The sequence below is a fragment of the Vipera berus genome, assembly GCF_964194415.1.
Source record: "Vipera berus genome assembly, chromosome: 9".
Classification (NCBI taxonomy): domain Eukaryota; kingdom Metazoa; phylum Chordata; class Lepidosauria; order Squamata; family Viperidae; genus Vipera; species Vipera berus.
In genome coordinates, this window is record NC_138212.1 from 16,611,763 (window position 1) to 16,639,628 (window position 27,866).

Sequence of the window (27,866 nt, forward strand, 5' to 3'; positions counted from 1 at the left end):
GGAGGAAAGGAGGAATAAAAGAAGGCAGCGCGAAGGCGTCCATGAGGAAGCGCGCGCACCCCTGCACACCCCCCCCGCCCCCGAGACGAAGCGGCCGGCGCGCGCCCGCGGACCGCTCGCCCGCCTCTCCTTTTCCTCGTCACGCGGGGCCGAAGAGGAGGAGGAGGAGGAGGAGGAGGAAGGGGCGGGGCTGACGCGCGCCCGAGTTGACAGGCTTACCAGCTTTGCCTGCGTCCGGGCGCGCGCGCGCGCGCGCTGGGTGCGGGAGAGGTGGGGGGGGGGACGGTGGCGAGGTGAAGCAGGCGCAGGCGCGCGCAGGCGCAGCTGCAAGGGGGGGCCCGAGCTCGAGGCAGCCGTGGCCGGGGGTGCACCGCGCTCAGGCGACGCACGCGCGTTGGGAGTTTGGCTCCCGCTCGGCCGCCTCTTCCTCGCTCGCTCTCGGGGCTGAGGCGCGCGCGTGCAGGCGAGCGTGTGAGGCGGACGGAGGAGGAGGAGGAGGAGGAAGAGGAGCCGCCGCAGCAATCGCCGCCGACGGTCCTGTCGGAATCGAGCGAAGGAGGGCGGCCGGCCGGGCGGGCGGGCGGGCTGGTTCCGCCGCGGCCGCGAGTTGTGTGTGACGCGGGACGCTCCTCTCCGTCCCCGCTTCCCTCACAGCCGACCCTCCCCCCGAAGCCAATATTCCCGAAATCAAGAGATACGCGGCGGCGGCGGCGGCGGCTGGAGCCGCGGGGCCCGTGGCGGCGGCGGCGGCCGGAGGGGACCGCGGCGAGGCCGCCGCCGCCATGGAGGCTCTGGGGCCAGGTGAGAGGCCTGCAGGTGTGTGTGGGGGGCGGGGCAGGCTCCTCGGGCGGGAGCTCCCGAGTTGGGCCCTTTTCTTCGCCTTTTCTTTGCGGGTGAGGCTCGAGGGGCGTCGGGTATCCTTCCCGTCGAGCCCCGGAGGAGAGAAAGGCGGGTTTCCCTTCCCTCTCCTTCCAGGGAAAGGAGAAGGAAAACCCGCCAGCAGGTGCTGTGGGCTCGGGGCTCTCCGGGCGCGTTGCCTCTGCTCTCCCCGAGGCCATGTGGCCCTCCTTCACAAAGGAGTTCCCCTCGGTTTGCTGCCTTCCGGGCGGCTGAATACCGGCCAGTGTTTGTAAACACACAGCACGTGATGTCTTCAGGAGCTGCTGAAAATCTGGCTTGCCTTCTGGGAAGGTTGGAGCAGCACTTGCCCCAGCCTGCCGCCCTTTAAAAACTTCAAAACCACGACAACTATCATTTGTGGTCCAGGCCGAAGAGAGAGCCCGTAATTTAGTGTAATCCAGAGTGGGCGATGTGGTGATTCCAAGGACTGCAAGGTGCCGTGTGGATGTAGCGGACAAAGGAAACGTTTCTTCACCTATTTTGTTACTTCGTGGCTTGAGTGAAACCTGGTTTTTAAAAAAACACAGTTGCCAGGGTTTGCACAAGATGCTAAACTGGAAGTCGTGAAGTTTTATGGGACCTGCTTGCTAAGCCCAAGACAGACAAACCACTTAATAGCCTAGGACAGGGGTAGGCAACCTCGGCTCTTTTATGACTCCTGGACTTCAACTCCCAGAATTCTTGAGCCAGCCATGCTGGCTCAGGAATTCTGGGAGTTCAAGTCCAGGAGTCATAAAAGAGCCGAGGTTGCCTACCCCTGGCCTAGGATGATGTGTGAACTGGGTCTCTGCTTGGATTATTTAGAGGGGGTGGGTGGGGAATAGCATAGTGCTATGACCTGACTTTTGTAGAACAGGCTGCCTTGTGCTTTAGTGATTTTCTAATCTGCTTTTTGTTACCTTTAGGAATTTTTAATGGAACACCAAGAAAAAAGGAACATGTTTTGAGAATATAGAGGCTTACTTTATTTTGTTCAGTTATTTATGCTTTAACTTTCCCCCCTATTTTCCAAGAGATAATATTTCAAGTAGTATTGAAGGGGATATAATATCTTTGGTTATGCCCGTATTGCAATACTTGTTAAAAGAACTAAAAAGTAAAAATGACCACAAATTCCAGAAAATTCTGATTCGTGGTTAGAATAAGAAGTTGCAGAAATGTATGGTAAGAGTGCAGTAGTTTTTAAATATAACACTTGTTGTGACTCTAAGGTTAGGTACAATAAGTGCAAATATATGTGTGTATATAAATTACATCGGTGGTGATACTTGTGTACAACATGCTAATCATTAAATATAACAAATCACACTGGCTTGTGGCCACTTAGTTTGGCTTAGCCATTGTTATTTTTTAGCATGTCATAAACAGATTCTGGGTTCAGTGGTTCTAATGTCTAGGGTTATCATCTCATTCTGAGATGATTTTGCTTGAATAAATGCTCAGGTTCTGACCTTAATATCTGTAATTTTGTAAAGGCTCATTGAGAGTAAGTTATACATTTTTGTTTCTTGCTCCTGGTCAGAGCAGGAATTAGAGCTTCTGTGGTAACTGGAGAATATTTGGAGATAAGCTTATTATTATAGCTGATCCTTTTTCTTCTTTTCATTCGCACCCCATCTTCCTTGAAACTCTTGAAGCTCCCACACAATTATTCTGCTAACTAATGTGTTTGAGATCTAAATCTTAAGCAAAGACCAGAGGGTGTGGCTCTGGCAGTGAAAGGTAGGGAGTGGTGGTCTATGTGGGTTTCTTATTTGGGAGTGCCAAGATTCTTTGAGGAAGTAAGACAGCAGCTGCAAAAGCCCTTCTGGTCTTGTGCCAGACTTTGTAGCCTAGCTAGGGTTCTGCAGTTCTTTCACCTATTCCTTTTAAATGCCAGGTAGATTTCTGGTTATTATTCTCGGTTCTATCTTTCTAGAAATGGGATAGATGAAGTGAAAACTTTATTTGATATGTTTGGAATAATACCCAGCCACTTGGGAGCTGTTTCCCATTACTACATCACTGATGACAGTGGTATTTTGACCAGTCCCAAAAAACCTAAGCAGAATCAAACCTGGTTGGTATTTGGTTGAGGGGATTGCAAAGAAAATTGGGGGTTGTAGAGTGGGAAATTCTTTTAAAAAAACAAAAACCTATCAAGAAGACAGTGACAAACTGCTTTCTTATTATTAAATCGTGAAGCATCCATGTAGACCCTAGCTTGATTTGAAGATGACTTTACTTACAGGAATAAATAGCAATACACTTACTTGCCTTTACCCTTTTCCAAGAAATAGTTTTCCTTAAGTATTATATTTATATTTTGAATTGAAATTATCCCTAGGGCTAATAGTCTCCCTAGCTCACAGGTCTGCAACCCGCGGCTCCAGAGCCGCATGCAGCTCTTTCAGCCAACTCCTGCGGCTCCCAGTCCTCTGCCATGTGCAGTCCAATAAAAAAAAAAGTGGGACTAAAAAAGTTCAACCAATCAATTCAAATATGCAGAGTAGGTGCATAGTTCGCCTTGGCTCCACTCTTCAGTCAAACCCTGTTCTGTGCATGCGCGCATGTACGCACATGCGCACCCATTTTTTGCGGCTCCCAGTTTTTTCTTTTGTGAGGGAACCAGTTCCGAGTGGCTCTTTCACTGTTTCAGGTTGCTGACCCCTGGACTAGCTAGTGGTGGAAATAGTTTTGATTGTGATATTTCTGGAAAATTTCAATTTTTATGTCAAAGCTTCTCAATAGACATGGCAGTTAAACTTTTGCAGTGAATGGCAAGAGTATATGCTGCCAGCATGGTCTCCCAAAGCATCAAGGTCATGCACTGCCCAGCTAAAGCAAGCAGGCTTTTATATCAGGTAGCAGTAATAGAGACAGGTGATCACTTCAGTGGCAGTGGCAAAGGCATCGTTTTGTACTGTGTGGGAAAGAGTAATGGTAAATGGCTCCTGTATTTTACCAAGAAAACATAGAATACTTTAAAACAATTTACCGGTAGTTGTAAATACTATTTTAGTAGTTTTGGACACAAATATTGCAGCACATCATCTGCAGCCCCCATATGGGTTTTATTGCAAATGTATTTAATACGTTTGAGTTTGAAGAGGTTTCTAATAAGGTTTGTTTGACATTCAGAACTCACTGAGCAGCAAGAAAAATTACTACATATGATAGACGTATTTTTTATAAGGAAACAAAGGGAACAATCACTTGTTCAGCAACTGTTTAAACTTAAGATAGTGCTGACTTGAACAAAATGGTACTTATGACAGATTCCTCAAAGTTCTGGCCATCAGCGCATCCCCATGATCATGTGATCACAAGCCAGGCATTCAGTGACCAGCTCACAATCATGATGTTGCAGTGTCTTGCAATCACATCATCACAATTTTCAACTGTCACTGCCAGCTTCCAACAAGCAAACTCAGTAGGGACATCAGCGGGAAATCACAGTGATCCTATGATGTTGCAGTATTCAATGACAGCAACTGGAAATGCTGTCGTTAATCTGAATCCATGATGTCATGCTTTATGTGATAGAAATTTCAGTCCTAATTGCCATCATTAACTAAGAACTACCTATATTTGACAAAATTTGTTCCAGGAATGGCACCTCTATTGTGACAATCGTTACAGGATATGGATGTCAAAATATTAAGATACGTATTAAGAATAGAAAGAGTTGATAAGTGTACCTGTATGAAAATATTATGATTTGACAAAACCTGTAGCAGTGTGAGTGGGTACTAGAGCATCTGGTTTAGATGTGGTATTTCTACAAGAACGATTTTGTGTGATGTGCATTTAAAGCGAGGAATAAAACTTGGCAAAATTAGCAATTACTGATTACTAATCTTGGAAAAAATATAAATTAGGAGTAGTTAAAGCAGCGGTCTCCAACCTTTCTGGTTTTGCAGATTAGCATGGGGGGGTTATGCATTATTTTGGTTTTATATATTATTGTGAATTGCCCAGAGTTCTGGTTTTAATATGGGTGGATGTGCAAATTTTATAAGTAAATTTTGCAATTGTAAGTCTTTTCAACAAATGGAATCTTTGCAGAGATCGTAACAGACAATAGATCTCAATTTAATTTTTAAGAAGACATTGGACCACCATTTGTCTGAAATAGTATAGGGTTTCCTGCCTAAGCCAAGGGTTGGATTAGAAGACCTCCAAGGTCCCTTCCAGATTCTATTCTATAGAGAATGTTAAAAAATCAAAAAAGGGAATGTTAGAAAAATCAAAGCTGGACAAAGCTGTTGTGGCTTAAAGAGAGAACCATTAAGCTCTTAGATCTATGCAGATATTGAAGGTACAGTTTATTAAAGAAGGTGAAGGACTTGAGGAAACACCAAAAATCTTATGCTATTTCATCTGAGATACAGAAGGAAAAAGAAACAGCAAGATACCATTGCAGAAAAAAACAACAGCAGTAGAGTTTCAAAAAAAAAGCTACTAATGATATCAAAGGGTAATGTTCGGCAACCAGTGTCGTATGGGGATATTTTTATCTTGGGGAATAAAAGATGGGAGACACTAGGAATAAATAATCTCTATTTGTGAATAGAATATAATGAGTCAACAAAAAGCTAGCTGTGGGTATATCAATGGCTGTCTTGTAACCTGTAAGCTATCTGTTAACTTCATCTGTATATTAGATTTGTCTGTCTTAATATTTTCTATGTTGTAACCAACCTAATAGGATGTATTGAAGCTTCTTCCTGGGTATGTAAATGCAAACTACTTCAAAATGGGATATGACCTAAATCTGATTTAGAATTGTTCAAATGTTTGGAACACTACAATTTTAGTATAGGCTCACGTATCAAACATGCTTCTATTTTTCCAGGGCCACCAGCCACTCTTTTCCAGCCGCCGCGTCGGCCTGGCCTGGGAACAGTTGGAAAACCAATTCGCCTCTTAGCCAATCATTTCCAAGTACAGATTCCTAAAATTGATGTTTATCATTATGATGTGGATATCAAACCAGAAAAACGTCCCCGGAGAGTGAATAGGTAAGATGACTTTTATAGTTTCAAGTCTAATTTTAATGGTTCTCTGACTGCTGACAGTTGGTAGAGTTCTAAATAAAATAATACATTGGGCATACGTGGATCATTCCTCAGCAACAGAACTGATGACAATCTCATAAGGTAGAGACCATTTGTATTTGAACTAATTCATATTTTGAAAATCAAATCAAGAACCTTAAGCTCTTATACCGTTAAATTGTTTTCATTTCAATTTATGCCACTTTCCAGGGAGGTAGTAGATACTATGGTGAGACACTTCAAGATGCAAATATTTGGGGATCGACAGCCTGGCTATGATGGCAAAAGAAATATGTATACTGCGCATCCTCTGCCTATTGGAAGGGACAGGGTAAGTCATTCCAGTAATAGCCTTCAGAGTTTAACTTAGTGATTCAATGCCATCTTTCCTAAGAATGAAGTTCTTTTCAAATAATGAAGTTATCAAAATAGAAGTTTTAGATCTGAAAAAGTCATCGCTAAGCTGCAATTCCCAGCTTTTGCAGAAAGTATGTCCAATGCTAAGAGAAACTGAGAATTGTACATTTGCGACACCTGCAGGGTCAGTGATATCCTGACTGTTTTAAAGCAATGCCATGTAAAGAATAGCAATGTTCGGAAATGCCCAGCTAGGCAGAAAAGAGGACTTAAGTAGGGAATTAGCCTTGAATCATTGGTCAGCTGCAAGAGATCCATGTCTCCCCCAACTCCATAGCACTTTGTCTATCTGCTATCTATAATAAAATAGCTAGTTTGAAATATGCATGTGTGGATCTGGTTGCTTGCACCTGACAAACTGTGATAAACTGGATCCTTCGTGTTGCTTTGAACCTATTAAATAGCATTCAGTATTTTTTGCTTTTTCATGCCCGAATTGCAGTGTCCTACATTAAATGAAGCATATGGATTTGTTTTAAAGTGCATGAGAACTATCTTTGAACTATAGCTTATTTTTATTCTAGGGAGGAATGATCTGGGACTTTGATGGGTATCTGCTGTAGCCAAGTAATAATGAGATTAAACTGAATTCAGTCAAGGATCAGTGGGAAACAAGTTGAGCTCATGAAGAGTTTCAATTTCAACAGATGATCTGTACAGTTAAGAGAGATTTGCACAGTTAATCCTCACTGTTGTGTCTTCAGGTGGATATGGAGGTCACGCTCCCTGGCGAAGGGAAGGACCAGACCTTTAAAGTGTCAGTTCAGTGGGTGTCTGTAGTCAGCCTTCAGTTGCTTCTGGAAGCTTTGGCAGGACATCTGAACGAAGTCCCAGAAGACTCTGTGCAGGCACTAGATGTTATCACACGGCATCTTCCCTCTATGAGGTGAGTATCATTCATTTTTCTTGGGGTATAGTTTTCTTAGCAGATGTTGGTTGAATCTTTTGTGCATTTTGTGGCCCATTGCGACTCTTGTGGTGTTCCTCCCCTTCAGAACTGAAGTGTAATCGCAAGGAATATACAGTTTTTCTAAGGGATATATTTATTTTCTGCTCTCATTAAATGTTTTTGTTTTTCTCATCTATTTTTCACTTGGAATATAGGAAAGGTATGGAACAGCAGTCACTTTTTAAAATAACATTTGAATAAAGAGTCAAATTAACTTTCTAAATACAGTTTAAATAAATTGTAACTCTCTTTTCAATCACAGTTTAGGGTATTCTAACTCTTGCAGCAAGCAAGACAATTTATACTTTACAAACTAACTTTTTTGTTTGATGCCTTCAAGTCAGTGTTGACTCTTCAGTTTTTTTGGCAAGATTTTGGAAATGATTTGCCTTTGCTTTCTTCCTAGCACTGAGAATGATTGGCCCAAGGCTACTGATGCTTGCCTTCCATGGCAATTAATATATATTCCAAAATTTGTTGAAGGATTTCCTTAGTCTCCTTAGTGACTTTTGCTTAGATTATTTTACACACACCATAAATCCTTCTCTATCTCTGAAGTTTTAAACTAAAAGGTGGCACTTTATGTTACCATTTTCTGAATGATAGTTCTAATATCCATTCAATACACATGTGCTTTAACTTAAACTGATGAAGATGATGAAGACTATCGTCTTGCCAAAAGTGCTGTGATGGAATATCTTGGTCCAGAACAAATTGTTCTAAAAATGATCCAACCCTGAAATTGACTGTTCCATGATAGAAGTATTTGCTGGAACATTTTGTGCCTCCATAGTACTGAAATAACACTCTTTACAGGTAAAACTAGAGTTTGAATAGAGTAGAGGCAGGAAAATGCAGTTAATCCTGACCACCTTGTTTGCTAGTGATAGTTACTTTATCAATAGGCATTCACTACGACCTTAGTTTTTGAATTTATATAACCAAAACATCTACACAGAAAACTTAGTAAAAGTGGAATAACGTGCAGAGGTTTTAAGTAACAAAACGAGTGGAGAAAAATGAAATCTTATGATACGTAGGCAGAAACTATTAGCCCTGAATAATCTTAATGGGTGCACTATACCAACTGTGTGTTGGCAGGGGAGAAAAACAGGCTAAGTGAAATGGAGTGTCTTGAAAGAAGCCAACTGTTGGGCATACACCAGGGGTGTCAAACTCAATTTCATTGAGGGCCGCATCAGCATTGCGGTTGCCCTCAAGGGGCCGGGTGGGTATGGCCTACTGGGTGGGCGTGGCTAGAGCGCGTATGGCCTACTGGGTGGGTGTGGCCAGCTCTACATCGTTCGCATCAAGGGTGCCTTTGGGGGCCTGGGCAAGAGTGGGACAGATCTGAGGGTCTCTGGCAGAAGGAGGGTCTCTGGGCCAGGGCCAAGGCAGTGGGGGCCGTTCCCTCACTGTTTCCAGGATGGCTTCGCGGGCCACATGAAACCACTTTGCGGGCCGGATCTGGCCCCCGGGCCTTGTGTTTGACACGTCTGGCATACACTATCTCATAGTATTTTGTTACAGTTCCCACTTGTCTGATTTTTTAAAATATTTGTAATATTTTGTACGGAATACCTCAAATCCTCCTAATTTGTAACTTGTAAATTTGTAAATTCAGAGAAATCTGAATAGACTCTGCCATTCCACCAGGTACACTCCCGTGGGGCGTTCCTTCTTCTCTCCCCCTGAAGGATACTATCACCCGCTGGGAGGAGGTCGGGAGGTCTGGTTTGGCTTCCATCAGTCTGTCAGACCCGCCATGTGGAACATGATGCTCAATATAGATGGTATGGAAGAAATCTGTTTGCTTAAATTATCCTAAATCTCTCCTACGACTCTCTTCTCAGTATTCCGCCTCCTCTTTTTTTTTTAATTATTTTAGTATCGGCAACTGCTTTCTACCGTGCTCAGCCTATTATTGAATTCATGTGCGAGGTCCTGGATATTCAAAACATCAATGAACAAACAAAACCCCTTACGGATTCCCAGCGTGTTAAATTTACCAAAGAAATCAGAGGTAATACTTGTAAGATCGTAAGTTATCAGGTATGTCAAATTTTGGTGAACAAAAAAAACTTGGATTTCTGAAAATTTTGCAGTATGCTTCCACCCTTAGAAAATTATAAGTTGGGCTGGTTTGGATGGTGTTCAGAGCGAACATTTTTAGCAACTGCTAGAGTCTCTTCATCTCCCAATATCACACATTTAAAAATAAAAAAAGACAAGCTTGTGGTTGTACAGATGGATGTTTTGTCATTGTGTGGATATATCTCTGACATCCCCCGTTTGTCTTTTAGAAAAACAATATTTTGTTTTTCTTTGCTGCAGAAAATATGAGGGATGGCAATTATAGCTCAGAGCCAGCTCTGTACCTTTTAATTTGTTGTTTTCTAGCCTTGCCAATGTGTTCAATATTAGCAAAATAATTAACAGTATTCAACAAAATAAAACAAAAATATTCAATATTCAACAAAAAAGTAAAAAATTCAGAATATTTAACGGGCAAGTTGTTCAAACCTCACTACAATGTCAAAATCCGAATTAACTACTTCCCCCAAATTTCTGACTACAGTATTATGACACATTTCTGTAGTATTTTCACTGGACAAATTCTTTTTATTTTATTTTATGTTATGAGATTCTTTTTTCCCCCCATGAGCTTGTGGATGAATAGATTTTGGAAGGAACTGTTTAATTTGGGTTGATTTTTATTGTATCCACTCTGAGAATTTTAATTTGAACAATCCAGACATAGTGGATTTGCAACATCTAAATAGAAAATAAATGTAGTCCTGGAGAGCCCAGTAGTTTGATTTTATCTTTGATCCTTCTCAATGTATCATATTGGCGTTTGCTTATTTGTGTATGTGTGTCTTTGTGTTTCACTGGATTTATAGGTTTAAAAGTGGAAGTTACTCACTGTGGTCAGATGAAAAGAAAATACAGAGTTTGCAATGTTACTAGACGACCTGCAAGCCATCAAACGTATGTATGCCCAAGGCTTTTTTTTTTTTAAACAATCTTGAAAAGTCTTTGTTTCTACTATGAAAAAGCATTTTATAAACTGAAGGTCTCACACAACTAAATATTTCATAAGCTACATATTTCGGAATTCTACAAAAATAACAAACTCTCTCGCCATTCAGCGTAGGGCCAAAAGAGGGACTTGTGCCTTGGCAGTATGTCCGTGAAGATTCTCAGTCATCCAGGTAGAGTTGTCTAGAAGTTGAGTCCTGGCAACCGGGTTTCTTTTGTTACTGGCTTGAAACATTTCACTGCTTATCCAAGCAGACAGACTGAAAAAAAGTACTTGGATAAGCAGTGAAACATCAGACCAAAAAGAAAAGAAGTCCAGTTGCCAGGACTCAACTTCCAGATGACTTGTGCTTTCTGTTGGTGTCGCTTTGCGATGGAAATTCAGTCCCAATTACCATGGTTAAGTGACGCCTCCCTGTATTTCCATAATTATTTTTTTTTTAAATTTTAATTCCATTTATATCCCGCCCTTCTCCGAAGACTCAGGGCGGCTTACAAGCTTAGCAGTAGCCTTCATTCTATGTATATGCCTGCTTATTAGGGCTTTCACACACACACCCTGAAGCGGCATTATTACAAAGTCAGCTTATTGCCCCCAACAATCTGGGTCCTCATTTTACCTACCTCAGAAGGATGGAAGGCTGAGTCAACCTTGAGCCTGGTGGGACTCGAACCTGCACTAATTGCAGGCAGCTGGTGTTACTTAAGGAGGCATTAGCCCACTGCTCCACCAAGGCTCTTATGTACAGTGATGGAGAAAATTTGATATGTGGCAGCCATGCATGCTTCTTCAGATGAGAGAACCTACACATAAGCCTCCTGATATCACCACACAGGCATTTAGCAATGATATGGGACTACGTAGTCCTTCATCTTACATGCGTATTTCTACTATAGCCTCTTTTAATTTTAACTTTTAGTTGGACCGACATTATGCATTTTTTTTCTCATGCTGTTCCTGTGAATTGAAATTCTAAATCTGAATTTTAAAATTAGGATGCTAAGATCCCTTCAATGGGGCCTGATAACATATATTTGGAGTTCTCCCTTCCCAATCATACCACCGATGCATCTCTGATTATTTTCAATTTTTTATTAATTTCAGAATAGTTGAGAATCCAAAATAGTTGTCCATCTTCTTATATCATAGGCAAACCTCTTTCTTGTGAAATGAATATATATTTAATTTATATTTCTGCTTACAGGTTCCCTCTGCAGTTGGAAAATGGGCAAGCTATGGAGTGTACAGTAGCTCAGTATTTTAAGCAGAAGTACAGTCTGCAGCTGAAATATCCCCATCTTCCATGCCTCCAAGTAGGGCAAGAGCAGAAACATACATATCTACCCCTTGAGGTAAACACCTAGGTGGTTCTATTCCTCAGTTCAGTTCTGCTGCACAGGCTTGTTCACCCTGTATCTTTTTCATTCTAGGTATGTAATATAGTTGCAGGACAGCGTTGTATTAAGAAGCTAACAGACAATCAGACATCAACTATGATCAAAGCAACAGCACGATCTGCACCTGACAGGCAGGAGGAAATTAGCAGACTTGTGAGTAACTGCTTTAATATCATAAAAATAAGATGGAGTAAAATGGTGGCTGGAAGATGCTTATCACTATAAGATCTTTTCTTGCATGAACTTTGCAAACCTGTTTCCTGTGACCCAAGATTTATGAGGTTATGACACACCCAGAATGTGGTATAGCCAGGGCATAGAAGATGGGATAATAAACCCCACCCCTCCATCCTTTTGGAACAGTTCACATAATTCACAGATAACTACAATGAAAAATAGCAGCAACTAAGGAACAAACAGTGGACTGCCGATCGAGCTACACTTACTCAAATGAAATATTCACAAGAGCTGTTGTGTCTATATTTAAGAAATGTTCTCTGAATCTCCAGGTCAAGAGTAACAGTATGGTTGGTGGACCTGATCCATATCTGAAGGAGTTTGGTATTGTTGTCCATAATGAAATGACAGAACTGACAGGCAGAGTATTACCTGCACCCATGCTGCAGTATGGAGGTAGGGTAAGTACTTCATAATGTTCACCCAATCTAGATTACACAACAGACCTCATGTAAGGGCTAATGCGTACTTTTAATCCTGTAGACTCACTATTGGCAGCTGATTAAAATTTGAGGCTGAAAATGTAATGGACCATGGAAACAGAGTAGAAAGGGTTTGCCTGTGCATTAGTTTATACGCTTGTCAAAGAACAGCAGTTTGTGTTTGATTTTCCTTAGAACAAGACTGTTGCTACACCAAATCAGGGTGTCTGGGATATGAGAGGAAAACAGTTCTATGCTGGTATTGAAATTAAAGTGTGGGCTGTTGCCTGCTTTGCACCTCAGAAACAATGTCGGGAAGATTTGTTGAAGTAAGTAGTTTCTTTTTTTTAGAAGAAGATTATGTTTATTTGATTAAAGTGATGTTTGGAAAGCTTTGAGTGGTGCACCTTTAAAAGAGGTTAAATATTGGTATCAACAAAGCATCTACTTTTCTTCACTTTCTGCTTTCCCCAATCTGATATCTTCAAGACCTGGAATCTTTTTAATTTATTTATTTTTTATTTGATTATGTACATCCTGCCTTCATTATTTTTACAAATGACTCAAGGTGGTGAACACATCCAACACACTTTTCTCCTCTTTTCCCGACAACAACAACAACCCTGTGAGGTGAGTTGGACTCCAAGAAGATCCAATATCATCTTTGTTATAAGCATAATTCTCAGCCAACATTATTGAAGCCTAATGCAATGGAAAGTAATTAACAACATTTTAATTTGGGATTATCAATAGAACTTGCTTACCGTAATCAGAAATTTCAGAATGAGAACCTAAAAAGTGCACACATACCTGGGAAATCACAGATTGCCTTATCCAGTATTAATACTTACAGCCCAGAGTAATTGGTTGTCCTCATTTTCTGATATCCAGAGTTATATTAACAGTATTCAAGGATGTTTAGTCTAACCCTGTTTATTTCAAACCTAGCAACTTTAAAATATATGGACTTCAGTTCCCAGAATTTCACAGTCGTGCTGGCTGAGAAATTCTGGGAGTTGAAGTCCGCTCGACTTAAAGTTGCCAAGATTCAAAAATACTGAGCTAGCTTAATGATTGAGAGATCTGTTTTCTAAGAATCAATCCAATTCTTTTATAAAAATCATTTCAGGCAGATAAAAGGGATCACCTTCACAAAGTTAGGCTTGTGCCAGTACTATCTATGGCTTATTCTGTGTTTCTAGGAGTTTTACTGATCAGCTGCGCAAGATCTCTAAGGACGCGGGGATGCCAATCCAGGGCCAGCCGTGCTTCTGTAAATATGCACAAGGGGCAGACAGTGTGGAGCCCATGTTCAAACATTTGAAATTGACTTATGTGGGGCTGCAGCTAATTGTAGTGATTCTTCCAGGAAAGACACCTGTCTACGGTAAGAAAGAGACCATTTGACAAATACATAATATAATTATTGTAATGAAAGAATGCACAATTACATTCTGGTGCTTTTGTTTTGTAATAATAACTCTTTAAAATAAAAAAGGATATTTGCCTAAGTCATCAGCTCAAGATGCTGGAATGGGATGGGAGTAGGGATCGGATGGAGCATTTAAAAAGTCTTCCGGGTTCTAAAAAGCCAACTTCTTCTTTGCAGCCGAAGTTAAACGAGTTGGGGATACTCTCCTGGGCATGGCCACCCAGTGTGTTCAGGTGAAGAATGTGGTGAAAACGTCTCCCCAGACTCTGTCCAATCTTTGCCTGAAGATCAATGCAAAACTTGGTGGAATAAACAATGTCCTTGTACCACATCAAAGGTCAGCTTCACCCTTGGGTATCCTTCATAAAAAGCACATGGCTGAGTTTTATTGAGAAGCAGAATGATGAAAACGCTCAAAATGAAAATACTCACATTGAGAATTTTGTCATTTACCTAATTTAAATTGCCCTAAAGTTTTCTTTAGTTATAGAAATATAACACTAGAAATATAGTTATAGAAACATATGATGCATTTAAAACTTATCTCTAAATAGTTTTTTTTTAGTTCACATGTTTACTTCCACTATAATGCCTTGTACTAGATAAAGAGTTGTCCATATACAATGGTCTCCACATTAGAAAGTGGGGCTATATGAGAGTCCAGTGTAGGATTTCCATTTGTCCCTATAGTCCTTGAGATTTTATCTTTCTTTTCGTAATTATTGTTTTATACTAATACATTCTTCAGATTGCTTGTTGACTGGGCTGACCTGAATTTTTTTATTCAAGGCAGGGACAAACGGTCATTGAATTCTCCTTTTCACCCCAAGGCAAAGTAGGGATTAATTGAGGATTAACGTTAATTGTTTGATGCAACAGGGAGCCACACAGTGACATCGGGGTATATTTATTGTTTGCCTTCTATATGTTAACTATGAAAGAGGTAGAATATTGAATTGTGTGATATAAAAATAAGCACTAAACGTCTCGGCACTAAGGTACAACTGAAAAACATGTAGGAAAAAAAATGGATAATTAGAACAGCATAGAACAATTTTTTTAAATGATTTGGTTTTTTTTTTGCTGGTTCCTAATTAAAATGCCTTTCTTTTCAATTTCCCAGGCCCTCGGTATTCCAGCAACCCGTTATTTTTCTGGGAGCAGATGTCACTCACCCGCCTGCTGGAGATGGGAAGAAACCTTCCATTGCTGCTGTAGTCGGAAGCATGGATGGCCACCCCAGCCGCTACTGCGCTACTGTGCGAGTGCAAACATCCCGCCAAGAGACGTCCCAAGAACTGCTGTACAGTCAGGAAGTGATTCAGGACCTGACCAATATGGTGCGAGAACTGCTGATCCAGTTTTACAAGTCCACTCGCTTCAAGCCCACACGCATCATTTACTATAGAGGAGGAGTATCCGAAGGGCAAATGAAACAGGTATTGGTCTTACTCTAGTAATTCATACTCTGAACTGGGCTCCCTTAGGAAGTCCATCCCTTTTTTTAAAAAAAATCCCATTTATATCCCGCCCTTCTCCGAAGACTCAGGGCGGCTTACAATCTAAGAAGCACAAATCAATGTGCTTAGCAATAGCCTTCATTCTATGTATATGCCTGCTTATTAGGGCTTTCGCCCCCCCACCCCTAAGCGGCATTATTACAAAGTCAGCTTATTGCCCCCAACAATCTGGGTCCTCATTTTACCTACCTGGGAAGGATGGAAGGCTGAGTCAACCTTGAGCCTGGTGGGACGCGAACCTGCACTAATTGCAGGCACCTGGTGTTACTTAAGGAGGCATTAGCCCACTGCTCCACCAAGGCTCACTCCTTTGCCTGCCAGCCTGAAAAGAGGTTTATGCCAAGAATGCACTCAACACAAACATTTAATCGTCCAGTTCGAAACTCTTCTTGAGATACCTGCGTGCATCACTTATTAGCTCCATTGCTGAAGTACAGCTGCACAGAAAACTGACAAGGGTTGCAAACACTTAAGATTATCCTAATAACAATAACATGTCTAAAACCATTGAATTTTAGATGATCTGATAAACTGTTGCTGTATTAATCCTTAAAGAGTGGCTTTGGTGTGGATCCTAGTACTGCCAGTGATTGACTGCATTTGGGGTGCTCCTATTTACGGCCCTTTGCAGACTCCTGTGGAAACTTGGCCGTGCTATATGATGTTTTGGCTGAAAGACAGCATTTGCTTCCAGTTTCTGGCAAAAAAAAGCTCCCTGGTGAACAATGGGTTTGCTTAATGACTGTGGTGTTTGCTTAATAATCATGGTGTTCACCGAACAACTGCCACAAAAAAGGTAAAATTGGGCACAGTCACATGATGACTGGCTTAACGACCATCACAATTTATGGCCATAATTGTGGGCTCAGTTACAGTAAGTCAAGGACTACCTGTATGCTGGAAAAGCAGATAGGTTGTCTCTTTATCCAAACCAGCTGAATGTTATATGTCAGTGATGCATCCCAATCCTAAATTAAATTAATATCTAATCATTAGCATATAGCACTACGTACACAAGCAGTTTTCTTAAATGTACCTGTCTATTTCCTTCCTGACAAGTTTGCAAAGTCATATTTTACTTTGAAAGTTGTCATGAACTTACTTGATATATTCAGCAACCAGAACCTGGCTTGGATTCATACCTATTCTTACTTAATAGTACAGCGGCTTCAGTGGGACTTCGTGAATTGCCTTGTGCAGCCCAGATCAGCAGCTGATTTCAACTTTTAACACTTCTAGGTAGCTTGGCCTGAGCTTATTGCAATCCGGAAGGCCTGTATCAGTTTAGAAGAAGACTACAGACCAGGAATCACCTACATTGTCGTGCAGAAAAGGCATCACACAAGACTCTTTTGTGCAGACAAAACTGAACGGGTAGGTGACTACAGAGGGAAAGCCATCCTATTAAATTCTGCAGCTTTCAGGAGATGCCAGATGGATTTTCTTAGAAATGTGCCTGGTGGGGTAAGGGTGGTGCAAATGAATTTTTATATGGCTAGATACTGATGGGGCGTTTTGGTGGTGGTAGGGAATAAGTTTACACATTTTGCATCAACAAAAAAGTATAATAATTCAGCATTGATTCTAAACGGACACATGTAATACAGCTACAAGAAGCTAAAGTCTAGCTGAAAACTTGGAGGAGGCATATTTGTAGGCATCCCTCAGCACTCTAATGATTCCTAAGAGAATGAAATGTGCGGGATCCAGGTAAGTCAGGTCCATTTCATTTCATCCTGCTTATTATTGGGAGAAGTTTCAGTTCAAAGTATTTCAAGTTTGACACTCTACTTCAAGTTGCAAGAGCTGTTCCAACCGTAAGCTAATATTTCAAATTTAAATTTAAAAATATTTTGTGCATTTCCTTTTGTCGAGCCATGCATGCTTCTCCTTGCTGCCCATTTCTTTCCCTAAATACCAAATGGCTACAGGGCAATTGCACTTGGATAATGTGAAAATTTGCTCAGTTGGATGTTGCTTTAAGTTTATCTGAACCTAGCTGACTTCAGGCAAAGCTGAAGAGTTTCATTTTTAGAGGAAACTGTTCAGTTGCTCGTTGGAGTCTTGATCCTTAATCTTTAGTAGCAGGGTAGTGGTAAGGTTCAAGTGTGCTACACAGATTTATTTATTTACTCAGTCAAATAAAATATAATGATGAATTCTGCTTGTTTTGTTGACATGGATGCTGTTTATGAAGCATTATGGCTGTGTTGTCTACAATAGGTGGGGAAAAGTGGAAATGTTCCGGCAGGTACTACCGTGGATAGCACCATCACCCACCCATCTGAATTTGACTTTTACCTCTGTAGCCATGCAGGAATCCAGGTAATCATCATATACTGTAGACGGCAGTTGCTCTGTAGCATTTCGCGGTTCGTGCACGGGTGAAACCGGCTTTGTGTCAATGAAAGGTTAACCTTGATATTAAAATGTGCATAGAACAACAATTTTAATTTAATTTAATTTAATAACATTTATATACCGCCCTTCTCCCTGAGGACTCAGGGCGGTTCACAGGGCAGAATAAAATAGCGAATACAAACATTAAAATAAGATTAAACAAATTGCCCTAGTTAAAAACAATATAAATACAACACTAAAAACCCCCAGAAAAGTTAAAAAACGAAAAATAAAATAACCCCAACACTCCCCCTCAGGCTAGGCCGGCTTGTACAAACAGAAATGTCTTGAGATCGCGACGAAAGGAGCGAAGATCGGGCGCCATCCGGAGCTCAACCGGTAGCTGATTCCACAGCTCCGGAGCGCCCACAGAGAAGGATCTCCCCCTGGGGGCCACCAATCGGCATTCTCTGATCGGTGGCACCCTGAGGAGGCCCTCTCTGTGGGAACGCACAGGGCGCAGGGAGCTTGATGCCGGCAGCAGATGTTCCCTGAGGTACTCCGGCCCCATGCCATGGAGTGCTTTAAATACCGTTACCAGTACCTTGAATCTCACCCGGAAGACAACTGGCAACCAATGCAGCTCACGGAGCAGAGGCGTAACGTGGGAGTATCGGGAGGCTCCCAACACCACTCTCGCGGCTGCATTCTGTACCAGTTGGAGCTTCCGAGTAGTCCTCAAGGGCAGCCCCATGTAGAGAGCGTTGCAGTAGTCCAGACGAGAGGACACGAGCGCATGAGTGACCGTGCATAAATCGTCCCGGCTAAGATAGGGCCGCAACTGACGCACCAGGCGAACCTGTGCGAAGGCCCCCCTAGTCACGGCTCCTATATGGTCTTCCAAAGTGAGCCGTGAATCTAGGAGGACCCCCAAGTTGCGAGCCCTATCTACGGGGGGTAATAGTTCACCCCCCATAACTAGAGGTGGAATGTCCGAATAAACCCGGGACGAAGGTATGCAAAGCCACTCAGTCTTGTCGGGGTTGAGTTGGAGTCTGTTCCTCCCCATCCAGACCCGAACCGCCTCCAGGCAACGGGACATCACGTTGAGGGCATCACTGGGGTGGTTTGGGGTCGAAAAGAAAAGTTGGGTATCATCAGCGTACTGATGATACCCAACTCCAAAGCCACGAATGATCTCACCCAGCGGCTTCATGTAGATGTTGAACAGGAGAGGCGAGAGGACCGACCCCTGAGGAACTCCACAAATGAGAGACCTCGCGGTCGACCTCTGCCCCCCTGCCAACACCGACTGCGAACGTCCCAAGAGATAGGAGGAGAACCACTGTAAAACTGTGCCTCCCACTCCCAATCCCCTGAGACGCCGCAGCAAGATACCATGGTCGATGGTATCGAAAGCCGCCGAGAGGTCTAATAGGACTAGGACAGAGGAATGCCCCCTGTCCCGAGCCCTCCAGAGATCATTCACCAGCGCGACCAATGCCGTCTCCGTGCTGTACCCGGGCCTGAAACCCGATTGGTACGGGTCTAGATAATCCGCTTCATCCAGGACCAAAGGGAGCTGATGCGCCACCACACTCTCAACAACCTTCGCAAGAAAGCGAAGGTTGGAGACAGGACGAAAGTTGTTCAATACAGCCGGGTCCAGGACAGGCTTCTTGAGGAGAGGCCTCACCACCGCCTCCTTCAAGACGGCGGGGAAGATACCCTCACTCAAAGAGGCCGATATAACTGCCTGGAACCAGCTGCGTGTCCTCTCCCGGGCTGCATAAACCAGCCAGGAAGGGCACGGGTCCAGTAAACATGTGGTGGCGCTCAGCCTCCCCATGATCCTGTCCACTTCCTCCGGAGTTACAGAATCAAACTCCTCCCAGATGGTATCGACAAGACCACCCGTGTCCTGATCGTCAGACTCTGCCCAGTCAGAGTCCAAACCGGTCCGAATCCGAGCGATTTTGTCCGACAGATGTTGGTTAAACTCCTCGGCACGTCCCTGCAAGGGATCCTCCCTCACCTCCTGATTTAGGAGGGAGCGAGTCACCCTAAACAGGGCGGCCGGGCGATTATCTGCGGACGCAATAAGGGTGGCGAAGTGGTTAGACCTCGCCTCCCTAATTGCAGCGAGATAAGACCTAATATAGGCTCTTAGTCGCAATCGGTCGGGTTCAGATCGGGTGGACCTCCAACCGCTCTCTAGGCCCCGTCTCCGACGCTTCATCTCCCGGAGCTCCGCAGAAAACCATGGAGCCCGACGGGATCTGCACCGGGTCAGGGGCCGCAAGGGTACAACTCGGTCAAGGGCCTCAGTGGCCGTCCTTTCCCAGGCCTCCACTAGGGTCTCGGCCGAGCTGTGAGTGAGGGAGGCAGGTGGGGACCCCAGCGCCGCCTGGAACCTTTGGGGATCCATTAAGCGTCTGGGGCGGTACCATTTGAGTGGTTCCAAACACCCACGGCGGGGGGTGGCAAAACGGAAGACCAGCCGCAGGAGATGATGATCGGTCCATGACAGGGGCATAATAATTGGAGAGCCCCCACCAAGATCATCTAACCACCGTCCAGACAAGAAAACAAGGTCAAGGGTGTGGCCTCCTTCATGAGTCGGTCCCGTAATTACTTGCGTCAGGTCCATGGCCGCCATGGAAGCCATGAACTCCCGAGCTAACTCAGATGATCCTCCCAGCGATGGTAGGTTGAAGTCCCCCAAAACTATAAGTTTCGGGAACTCAACCACCAGCCCCGAGAGGACATCAAGCAGCTCAGGCAGGGCTGCTGCTGCGTGACTAGGCGAAAGGTACACCAGCAGCAAGCCCAACTGCGCACCAGGGCCGCATCTCAAAAAGAGAGACTCACACCCGACTGTCTGGGGAACGGTGGCCTCCCGCGGACACAAGGTCTCCCTCACAACAACAGCCACTCCCCCACCCCTACCCTGAGCCCGAGGCCGGTGCAGCACCCGGAAACCTGGTGGGCAAAGATCAACCAGAGGAACACCGCCCTCTGGGCCCAACCAGGTCTCCGAGATGCAAGCCAGGTCAGCCTGCTCACCCTCGACCAAGTCTCGAACGAGAGGAGCCTTATTAACGACCGACCTGGCATTCAAATACACCAGCCGGAGCTCAGGAGGCTGCACATCCTCACTCCCGGGACCTCGGGGCGGAACCAGAGGGTCGGAGTGCCTCACCGCTTGTAAGCAGCGGAGAGGCCTTCCCTGAGACCGATACGGCCCTCTGTTCCTACACCTGCTGCCATTCCCTATCGTCGTGGGAATAGGCAATCCCACGACTGGCCCTGGAGCCCCAGAAGCAGCCAACCCCCGCTCCTCCCCATCGCGATCAGCCTCAGCACTAGCCTGAACAACGGTAGATGGACTGCCCCCCTCGTCCAAACAACCAAGAAAAGAACCCTCCCTCCTCCCTAACCCCCAAAAAAATTTTGACAAAAAACAAATCAAAGACCTCCTGTTGGGTCTACGTCGGAGGTCCGTAACCGTGCCCGGCCATCTCTCAGGATCCCAATAAATGGGACCTTCCTCGAGATTATACTCGGCCGGAAAGGCGGGCCGCCTCCAGGAGGGGGGAGCACCCCTGAGGGCGAGCAAGTCTGTAGAGGAGTACCTCAAACAAGGCATAAAGCAGTCCAGATATAGGCAGTCCATAATCAATTGATTTAAGGAGGAACCAAACAGAGAGCAAGTAGATGTCCCGAGCCTCCACCCAGCCACTGCCACTCAGCTGGGTGTCCCCCAAGATAGGCCAACCACCGCCCTCTCACGACAGTTGGAAAGCCTATACCAGGGGGGAATAGTCCGAAATATCCATCCTGGGTACAGCATGTCCCCTAGAGCTCTCACCTCTAGGGGCAGCAGATGTAAGTTCAGGCCACCCTCTCACTGTGGCCAGTACCCAGGGAACTCTGAATCCTTTGGGGCCGATATGTGAATGGCAATAGAGAACAGTCCAAGGCAATGGCCTTAAGCAGATGTAGTTTGGCCCTGAAAAGTCAATGAGGCGTTTTATTCTGCATTAATGAACAGCCTTCACCCCCTAGGTCAGGGGTAGGCAACCTTGGCTCTTTTATGACTCATGGACTTCAACTCCCAGAATTCCTGAGGCAGCTGACTCAGGAATTCTGGGAGTAGAAGTCCATGAGTCATAAAAGAGCCGAGGTTGCCTACCCCTGCCCTAGGTTGAAGAAGCTGCTCTTTTGTTCCTCTTGCACAGAAACTCTGTAACTTGGGGGGGGGAGAAAGGAGACCTTCCTGGAGAAGAAAAAGAAGAGGCTTCTTCATTCCGAGGCTACTGCCTACCTCATGCGCGGTATGTCTTGTCTTGAAAGAATTTCAGGGGTGGATTGACTAGCCTTTATCTGATTTCAGGGAACCAGCCGTCCGTCTCACTATCAAGTCTTGTGGGATGACAACTGTTTCACCGCAGATGAATTGCAGCTACTGACATACCAGCTGTGTCACACTTACGTTCGATGCACGCGGTCTGTCTCCATCCCTGCGCCTGCATATTATGCTAGGCTAGTGGCATTTAGAGCAAGATACCACCTTGTAGACAAAGACCATGACAGGTGAGCAAACCTTGGAGAAGAACCTTCAGGGTTTAGAGTGCATCCTGGGTAAGTGGTAAATCATATCCAGGCCTGCCCTTCCTTTCTGGAGTTGATCTAAAGGCAAAGCTCCTTCCCCTGGTAACAGTTTGAATTTCAGAGGGAAGTTAAATATTTTTGGTGGCATTAGTTGCTGATTGAGGCACAGGCAGTATTTTATTGAACAACTTGCAACATTCCTGCCTTCTACAGTAATTGTGGATTCCATTTAATGTGGCAGTACGTTGGCTAGAATAATTAAGACTATCTGTCTATCAACATAATCAACTACCAAAAAAAATAAAAGACCTTGAAGTTGCAATAGCAAAGCTTGTTAGTTTTGCTAAGCCATTATGCTAAACTACTTCAAACTTCTACTCTCCCGATGTTTCGGATATTTCAGAAGAAACTATAGTTTAGAGATTAGATCCCTGCGTCACACACAAGAGGTAGGGTTTATTTTTAACCTCGTTTATACAGGTAGTCCTTGACTTGGGACCATAATGGAGTCTGCCCATCACGATCGCAAGTCGTGACAGTTGTAAAATGGTCAGTCCCGTCTCCAATTTTACAACCGTTTTTGGGGCAGTCACTAAAGGGCTTTTTTTTCCCCAAAAAGGAAGGCAAATGTTTGTTTTCAGCAAAACTAGTCAAATATGACCATGGGATGCTACAGCCGGCCATATATATGGCCTAGTTGCCCAGTACCCAAAATTCACGTGACTGGGGGCAACCATCGGAACTTCGAATCTGGGTCATAAATAGCCCCAAGATACTTCTGTTTTAACTTCAAACAGTCATCAGTCAGGGGTTACCAGTATATTGTAACATGAATAGAAACTACCTCTGCCCAGTACTTAAAAGTGGCTTTTCACACGGAAACAGTGGCAACCTGCAAAGGGTGGAGAGTGGTTGAGGAGCATCGTCTTTCTGGGTTGGGATTATGTGTTAAATCCTTCTAACTTCTTTTTCAGTGCTGAAGGCAGCCACGTGTCAGGACAAAGCAATGGCCGTGACCCTCAAGCACTAGCCAAGGCAGTGCAAATCCACCACGACACTCAGCACACTATGTATTTTGCCTGATAGGACTCTGCAGCCACGTGGCAGGAGTGGCCTAGTTGGTCAGGCCACCAACCATCCATAGTCAGGGCTCGTTTTTAATGCAGGCTGCCCTCCACCAGCAGTTTGGGACAGTTGCACTGAATTGATTCCTGCAGCTAACATCTTGTGCAGGCACAATTGAGCCATTTTTATTTTATTCCTTTCCGCAAACAGAAATTTCATAAATGGTCTTTGCATTGAACTGAATTTTTACCTCAAAACGCAAAAGGCTGATCCTCTTAAAAAACTTTTTTAAAGGACTTGGCACGAAAGGTTTTTATTGAAATATTTTGCTAATCAGTTAAATCAATTTACGTTACCACTTCATCCCATGTTAAGCTTGTCAAGAAGATTAATTCCTTCTGGGCTTTGATATACTGCTTAGTGAGTTTCCAGATACGGCAAAACAGGATTCCACTGTTTTTTTCTGTCTGGAGCCATATAGACTTGATCAATGAATTTTTGGTGTAAGACACCCTTCAAGAAACATTAATTTTCAGAGGTATGGCTGTTCTGTTTTTTAATTTTTTGCTTTGTCAAATTTTGCTAGTTCCCTTTTTGTAAATCTCTGCAGTCCTGGGCTGCAAAGCAATTGCACTATAATTCAGCTTGGTGGTACTTCTGTGAATGCGTAATGTTAGCAGAGAAAAACCCTTTTTGGCAGCTCTAATACAGTTGTTGTTGTTATTATTATTATTATTATTATGGTTACAACTGCCATCTTTTGATTCAAAATGCTGAACTACTTCCCCTTCTAAAAATAGGTAACCAGGTTCTAAACAATTAGTTGTAGTATTTTTCAAACATCACAAAAAGTGCCCATTTTATGCTGCTATGTTTGACAAATTGAAGTCATTTTTAATACTCTTTTTCATAGAAGGTTTTAACTTTGGCAATAATTTTTTTTAAATAACCTGGCAGTAGCTTTTCTAGTCAGAATCCATTCTTGGGTAGATTGACTTATCTTTGCTGAAGAAAAAATTAATTACTAAAAATGGATCAGAAGAGGCTCCCTTCATGCTTTTTACAAATGATTATTTTTAACTGTTTTATAGTCACCATTGGTCTGTCTACCCCTTTTTATAAGCTTGGAAAGTGGGTGTTGTGTATCAGAAAAAGGCTTTGCCAATTTGTACAGTTGTGTATAGTGTGACAGTAGCAATCAAAGACTTTTACCAGCAATTTAAATCCTGTTTCCTTTGATGATTTAGGTTTCTTGCATGTACAGCGACACTCAGTAGCATGTGTGAAGTGTGAAGTGTAATGTTGATCTTGAACCTTTTCTATTAGGATTCTTATTTTGCTCGATTCTCTTCCACTGAAATGTGTTAATACCAAAATTAGGATGGGAGGGGGTTGTGCAGACAATAATAGTGTTGTGTTGAGACTAGCTTGTGAGTGTTAGCACACAATGCTTTAAATTACTAGTTTTTGACTGAGTTGATATGGCCACCTCTGTGGAAGACTGGGATTTGGCCAATAACTGCACTCTGGTCTTTTAATTGAAGGGTGGTGTCACATAGTCATGTGACCTTGTGAGTTTTCAAATCCGGACTTACAAGTTGACAATATGATACACCATTTAGATCAGGGGTGTCAAACTGCCGGCCCGTGGGCCAAGATGCATCATAGCGAAACCGTGCCCACCCCATTGCCGGCAATGGCGAAAAAGCCACAATACGTCGCGGCACGTGACGTTGCGAGTTTGACACCCTTGATTTAGATTGTCCTTCAGTCAGTTGAAATAGAGCTTCTAGTAACTTGGAAAATACACATTTCCAAGAACATTATTCAGTTGTGTCAGAGTACACTGAAGTTAGTCTTCAAAAAAAAAAAGTTTTATATGCTTCTTCCAGAGCTGTCTGTGTGTGTGTGAGTGTGAGTGTGAGTGAGTGAGTGACTGCGGGAAAGGGCATATGCAGTGTTTGTCCCCATTCAGAAAAAGAAGTGAAGCAACTTAGTTCTGACATCCAGAACTGAGATACTAGATTGCTTAAATATAGGTAAGGGTTTGTTTTTTCCTTGAGAATACCTCACTTGGATAATCAATATCAGGACACACAGGGAGGGAGAGTGGCCACTTGCTTTAGTTCGTCGTCTGCTTTTCTTTTCACGTTCAGGGAGGAAATGCAAGAATTTAACTCCTGCTGACCCAAACAAACGGAGATCTGAGGCACCTTGACAAGAGTGTAAGCACCTGTTTTTTAGAGTGTAGCATTTTTTTATTGCACTAGGTAAGGACATGGTTTGAGAGAGAGAGAGAGAGAGAGAGAGAGAGAAAGAAAAAAAAAGAAAAATGGATATCTACACCACCTGGATACACCAGTAGCTGCCCTGGCATCTAGTACAGGTGGAGAAAAGGGATATATGTACCCACCTGTCTACAGGTGAGATCTCCTTTCAAATGCCCGCCAGGCAACATGAAAAAAAAAGGCTTTCCAAAAAGTTTGTATACCATCAGCAACAAAAAGCTGCTTTTGCTCCCACGTCCAGATCAAAATTGGGAAGTAGGGCTAGAGGAGGAGTTAAACCTCTTATCCTATCATTTGCCACAAAAGCAGATTTTGGGAACGAGGCGGGATTCCCCCCTCACCACCCAAATAATAACAAAAAAGAGCGATTGGATGAAAACAGGCATTTTAAAAGGCTCAGTTAATCTTAGTTGAGCCCAAACTGTGAAAACAGGAAGCTAAGTGAGTCTGGGAAGAGTTTTCTGATTGGCTTATTAGGAAATAAGGCTGTATAAGCTATATGAAATAGTTGTGTTTTTTGAAAATTTCTATCATAGGAAAAAAAAGGTTTTGATCATATTGTTCTTGTGTATTACAGCCCACAACCCACAGTGGTCTTTTGAAGTCATCTGTATTTCAGAGTCATACCTAAGCAGGATTCTTTTTTTTACTGAATTATTATCAATGAATTTTATCATCCCAAAAATGTTGTTGAGAAAACTTTCTTGCCAACCTTTGCACTTTCTTGGAATTTTTCATGATTTCCCCCCCCCTCTTCCTTCTTGTCTCTGTTGGAAAATTTTCCTGTGCAAAAAAAAAATATGTTCAGTCATCTCTTATTTGCTGAACAGTCCAGTGATGTCATTTTGGTATGTTTCAGATCTGAAAAATTCTGTCAAAGCAGATGAAAGATCTTCAAACTAATAAAGAGAAGGTCTTGTTGATCTTTGGGAGACCTTTTTGACTCATTGGGACTGCTGCTTCCCCCCTGGGATGAACTGAATGGTTATGCATGTGTCAATCAATGGGAAGATGTGCATTTTCTAGCTATAGTTAAGGTTTTAGGGTTTAGTTTGGTTGGGGTTTTTAATATTTCCTTTCAGCCAGTCTTCTCCAACTGTGTCGTCTTTGGTTGTTTTGGGCTACAACTTCTAGAATTTCAACTTGGTTGAAGACTCTTGGTTTATATTAAGCCTGCTGGCTCCCCTTTTTTTTTGGGCTGTTATGTCATGGCAGATTTTCAAATGTAGCAAATTTGAACTGTGGGCTGGAGGGGAATGGGCTAAATTGGGCTGTATTTCTTGGTGTTTATAATCAAATGTGGTTCCTTCTGTAAGTCTTCTGCCTTTTTTTTTTTTTGAGCACTTTTATTCCAAAGAGGCTCTAAAAAAGGTTTTGCTCTGTAACAGAGTCTTGCTTACTTCTGTGACTTGGGGGCATTTTAAGAAGGGCATCCAAGGAGACTTCAACATCAGATGCAGAAGATGTTCCGTGTTTCTAGGATCCCGGGAAGCCTTTTTTTTTTCCTCCCTACAGCCCTAATATCAAGAATCTGTGTGTGACGAGGTTAGGGTATGGCTCTCCTTACGACAGGCCACCTAACCTCCAATCAGTTCTTCCCACTCCCGTCAAGAAAACGACTTTTGTTGATAATGCTGTGGGTCCTTTCCCCTTTCTTGCTCGATAGCAAGGCAGTTCCTCTGTTTTCATTTTTGTAAAACAGAGTCCTGAGGGCATTGCATCAATACTGCTTCAACTGCAAGGTTTTTTTTCCCTTGTGCAAATTGAGGAAAGATCGTACGTGAATATCACTTAAGGGTTTCTTTATACCTTGCTATTGACACTTTCGTGATATTTCTATGTCTAGAGCCTGGACTTTGTACGTAAAACTTGTTGGCCTATTGTTCATTTTCGACTTCCGATGTATTTTTCTTTTTTTTTCGTTTGTTTGTTTCTATATTGTTAGACTTGTAATGTTATAAATTGTATTTTATTAAATTGGACTGGATGTATGTCTATAGCAATACGAGGTACTTTTTCTTTAAAAGAAACTCTGGGACGGGTAGGTTAACAGTACTTCCCTCCCCCATTGCGATATGCTGGCTGTGTATAATTGCAATGTGTTGTTTTTTTTTCCATTTTTTAGCCTGCAGGGATTTTGTGTTCATGTGTCCAAAAAAATAAAGGCATTTGTTGCCAAATGTTTTTTCTTCGGTGTGCAATA

General features: G+C 43.2%; 1 protein-coding gene across 2 annotated transcripts; it reads left to right on the forward strand.

The window, feature by feature from the left end:
- Nucleotides 1-360: 360 nt before the first annotated feature.
- On the forward strand, nt 361-27,666 carry AGO4 (argonaute RISC component 4). 2 transcript variants are annotated; one of them, XM_081334657.1, is made up of 18 exons: nt 361-801; nt 5,738-5,903; nt 6,150-6,270; nt 7,061-7,242; nt 8,962-9,098; nt 9,194-9,328; nt 10,209-10,296; nt 11,553-11,700; nt 11,779-11,898; nt 12,255-12,383; nt 12,600-12,733; nt 13,607-13,791; nt 14,014-14,173; nt 14,960-15,275; nt 16,596-16,730; nt 17,580-17,681; nt 22,093-22,292; nt 23,285-27,666. In XM_081334657.1, the coding sequence occupies exons 1-18, from the start codon at nt 783-785 to the stop codon at nt 23,391-23,393; spliced, it is 2,586 nt and encodes an 861-aa protein (XP_081190783.1). In that variant the 5' UTR covers nt 361-782; the 3' UTR covers nt 23,394-27,666. The 2 variants fall into 2 exon arrangements, with proteins under 2 accessions (XP_081190783.1, XP_081190784.1); XM_081334658.1 differs by lacking the exons at nt 361-801; nt 5,738-5,903; nt 6,150-6,270 and having other exon boundaries at nt 7,162-7,242; nt 8,930-9,098.
- The last annotated feature ends 200 nt before the right edge of the window (nt 27,667-27,866 follow it).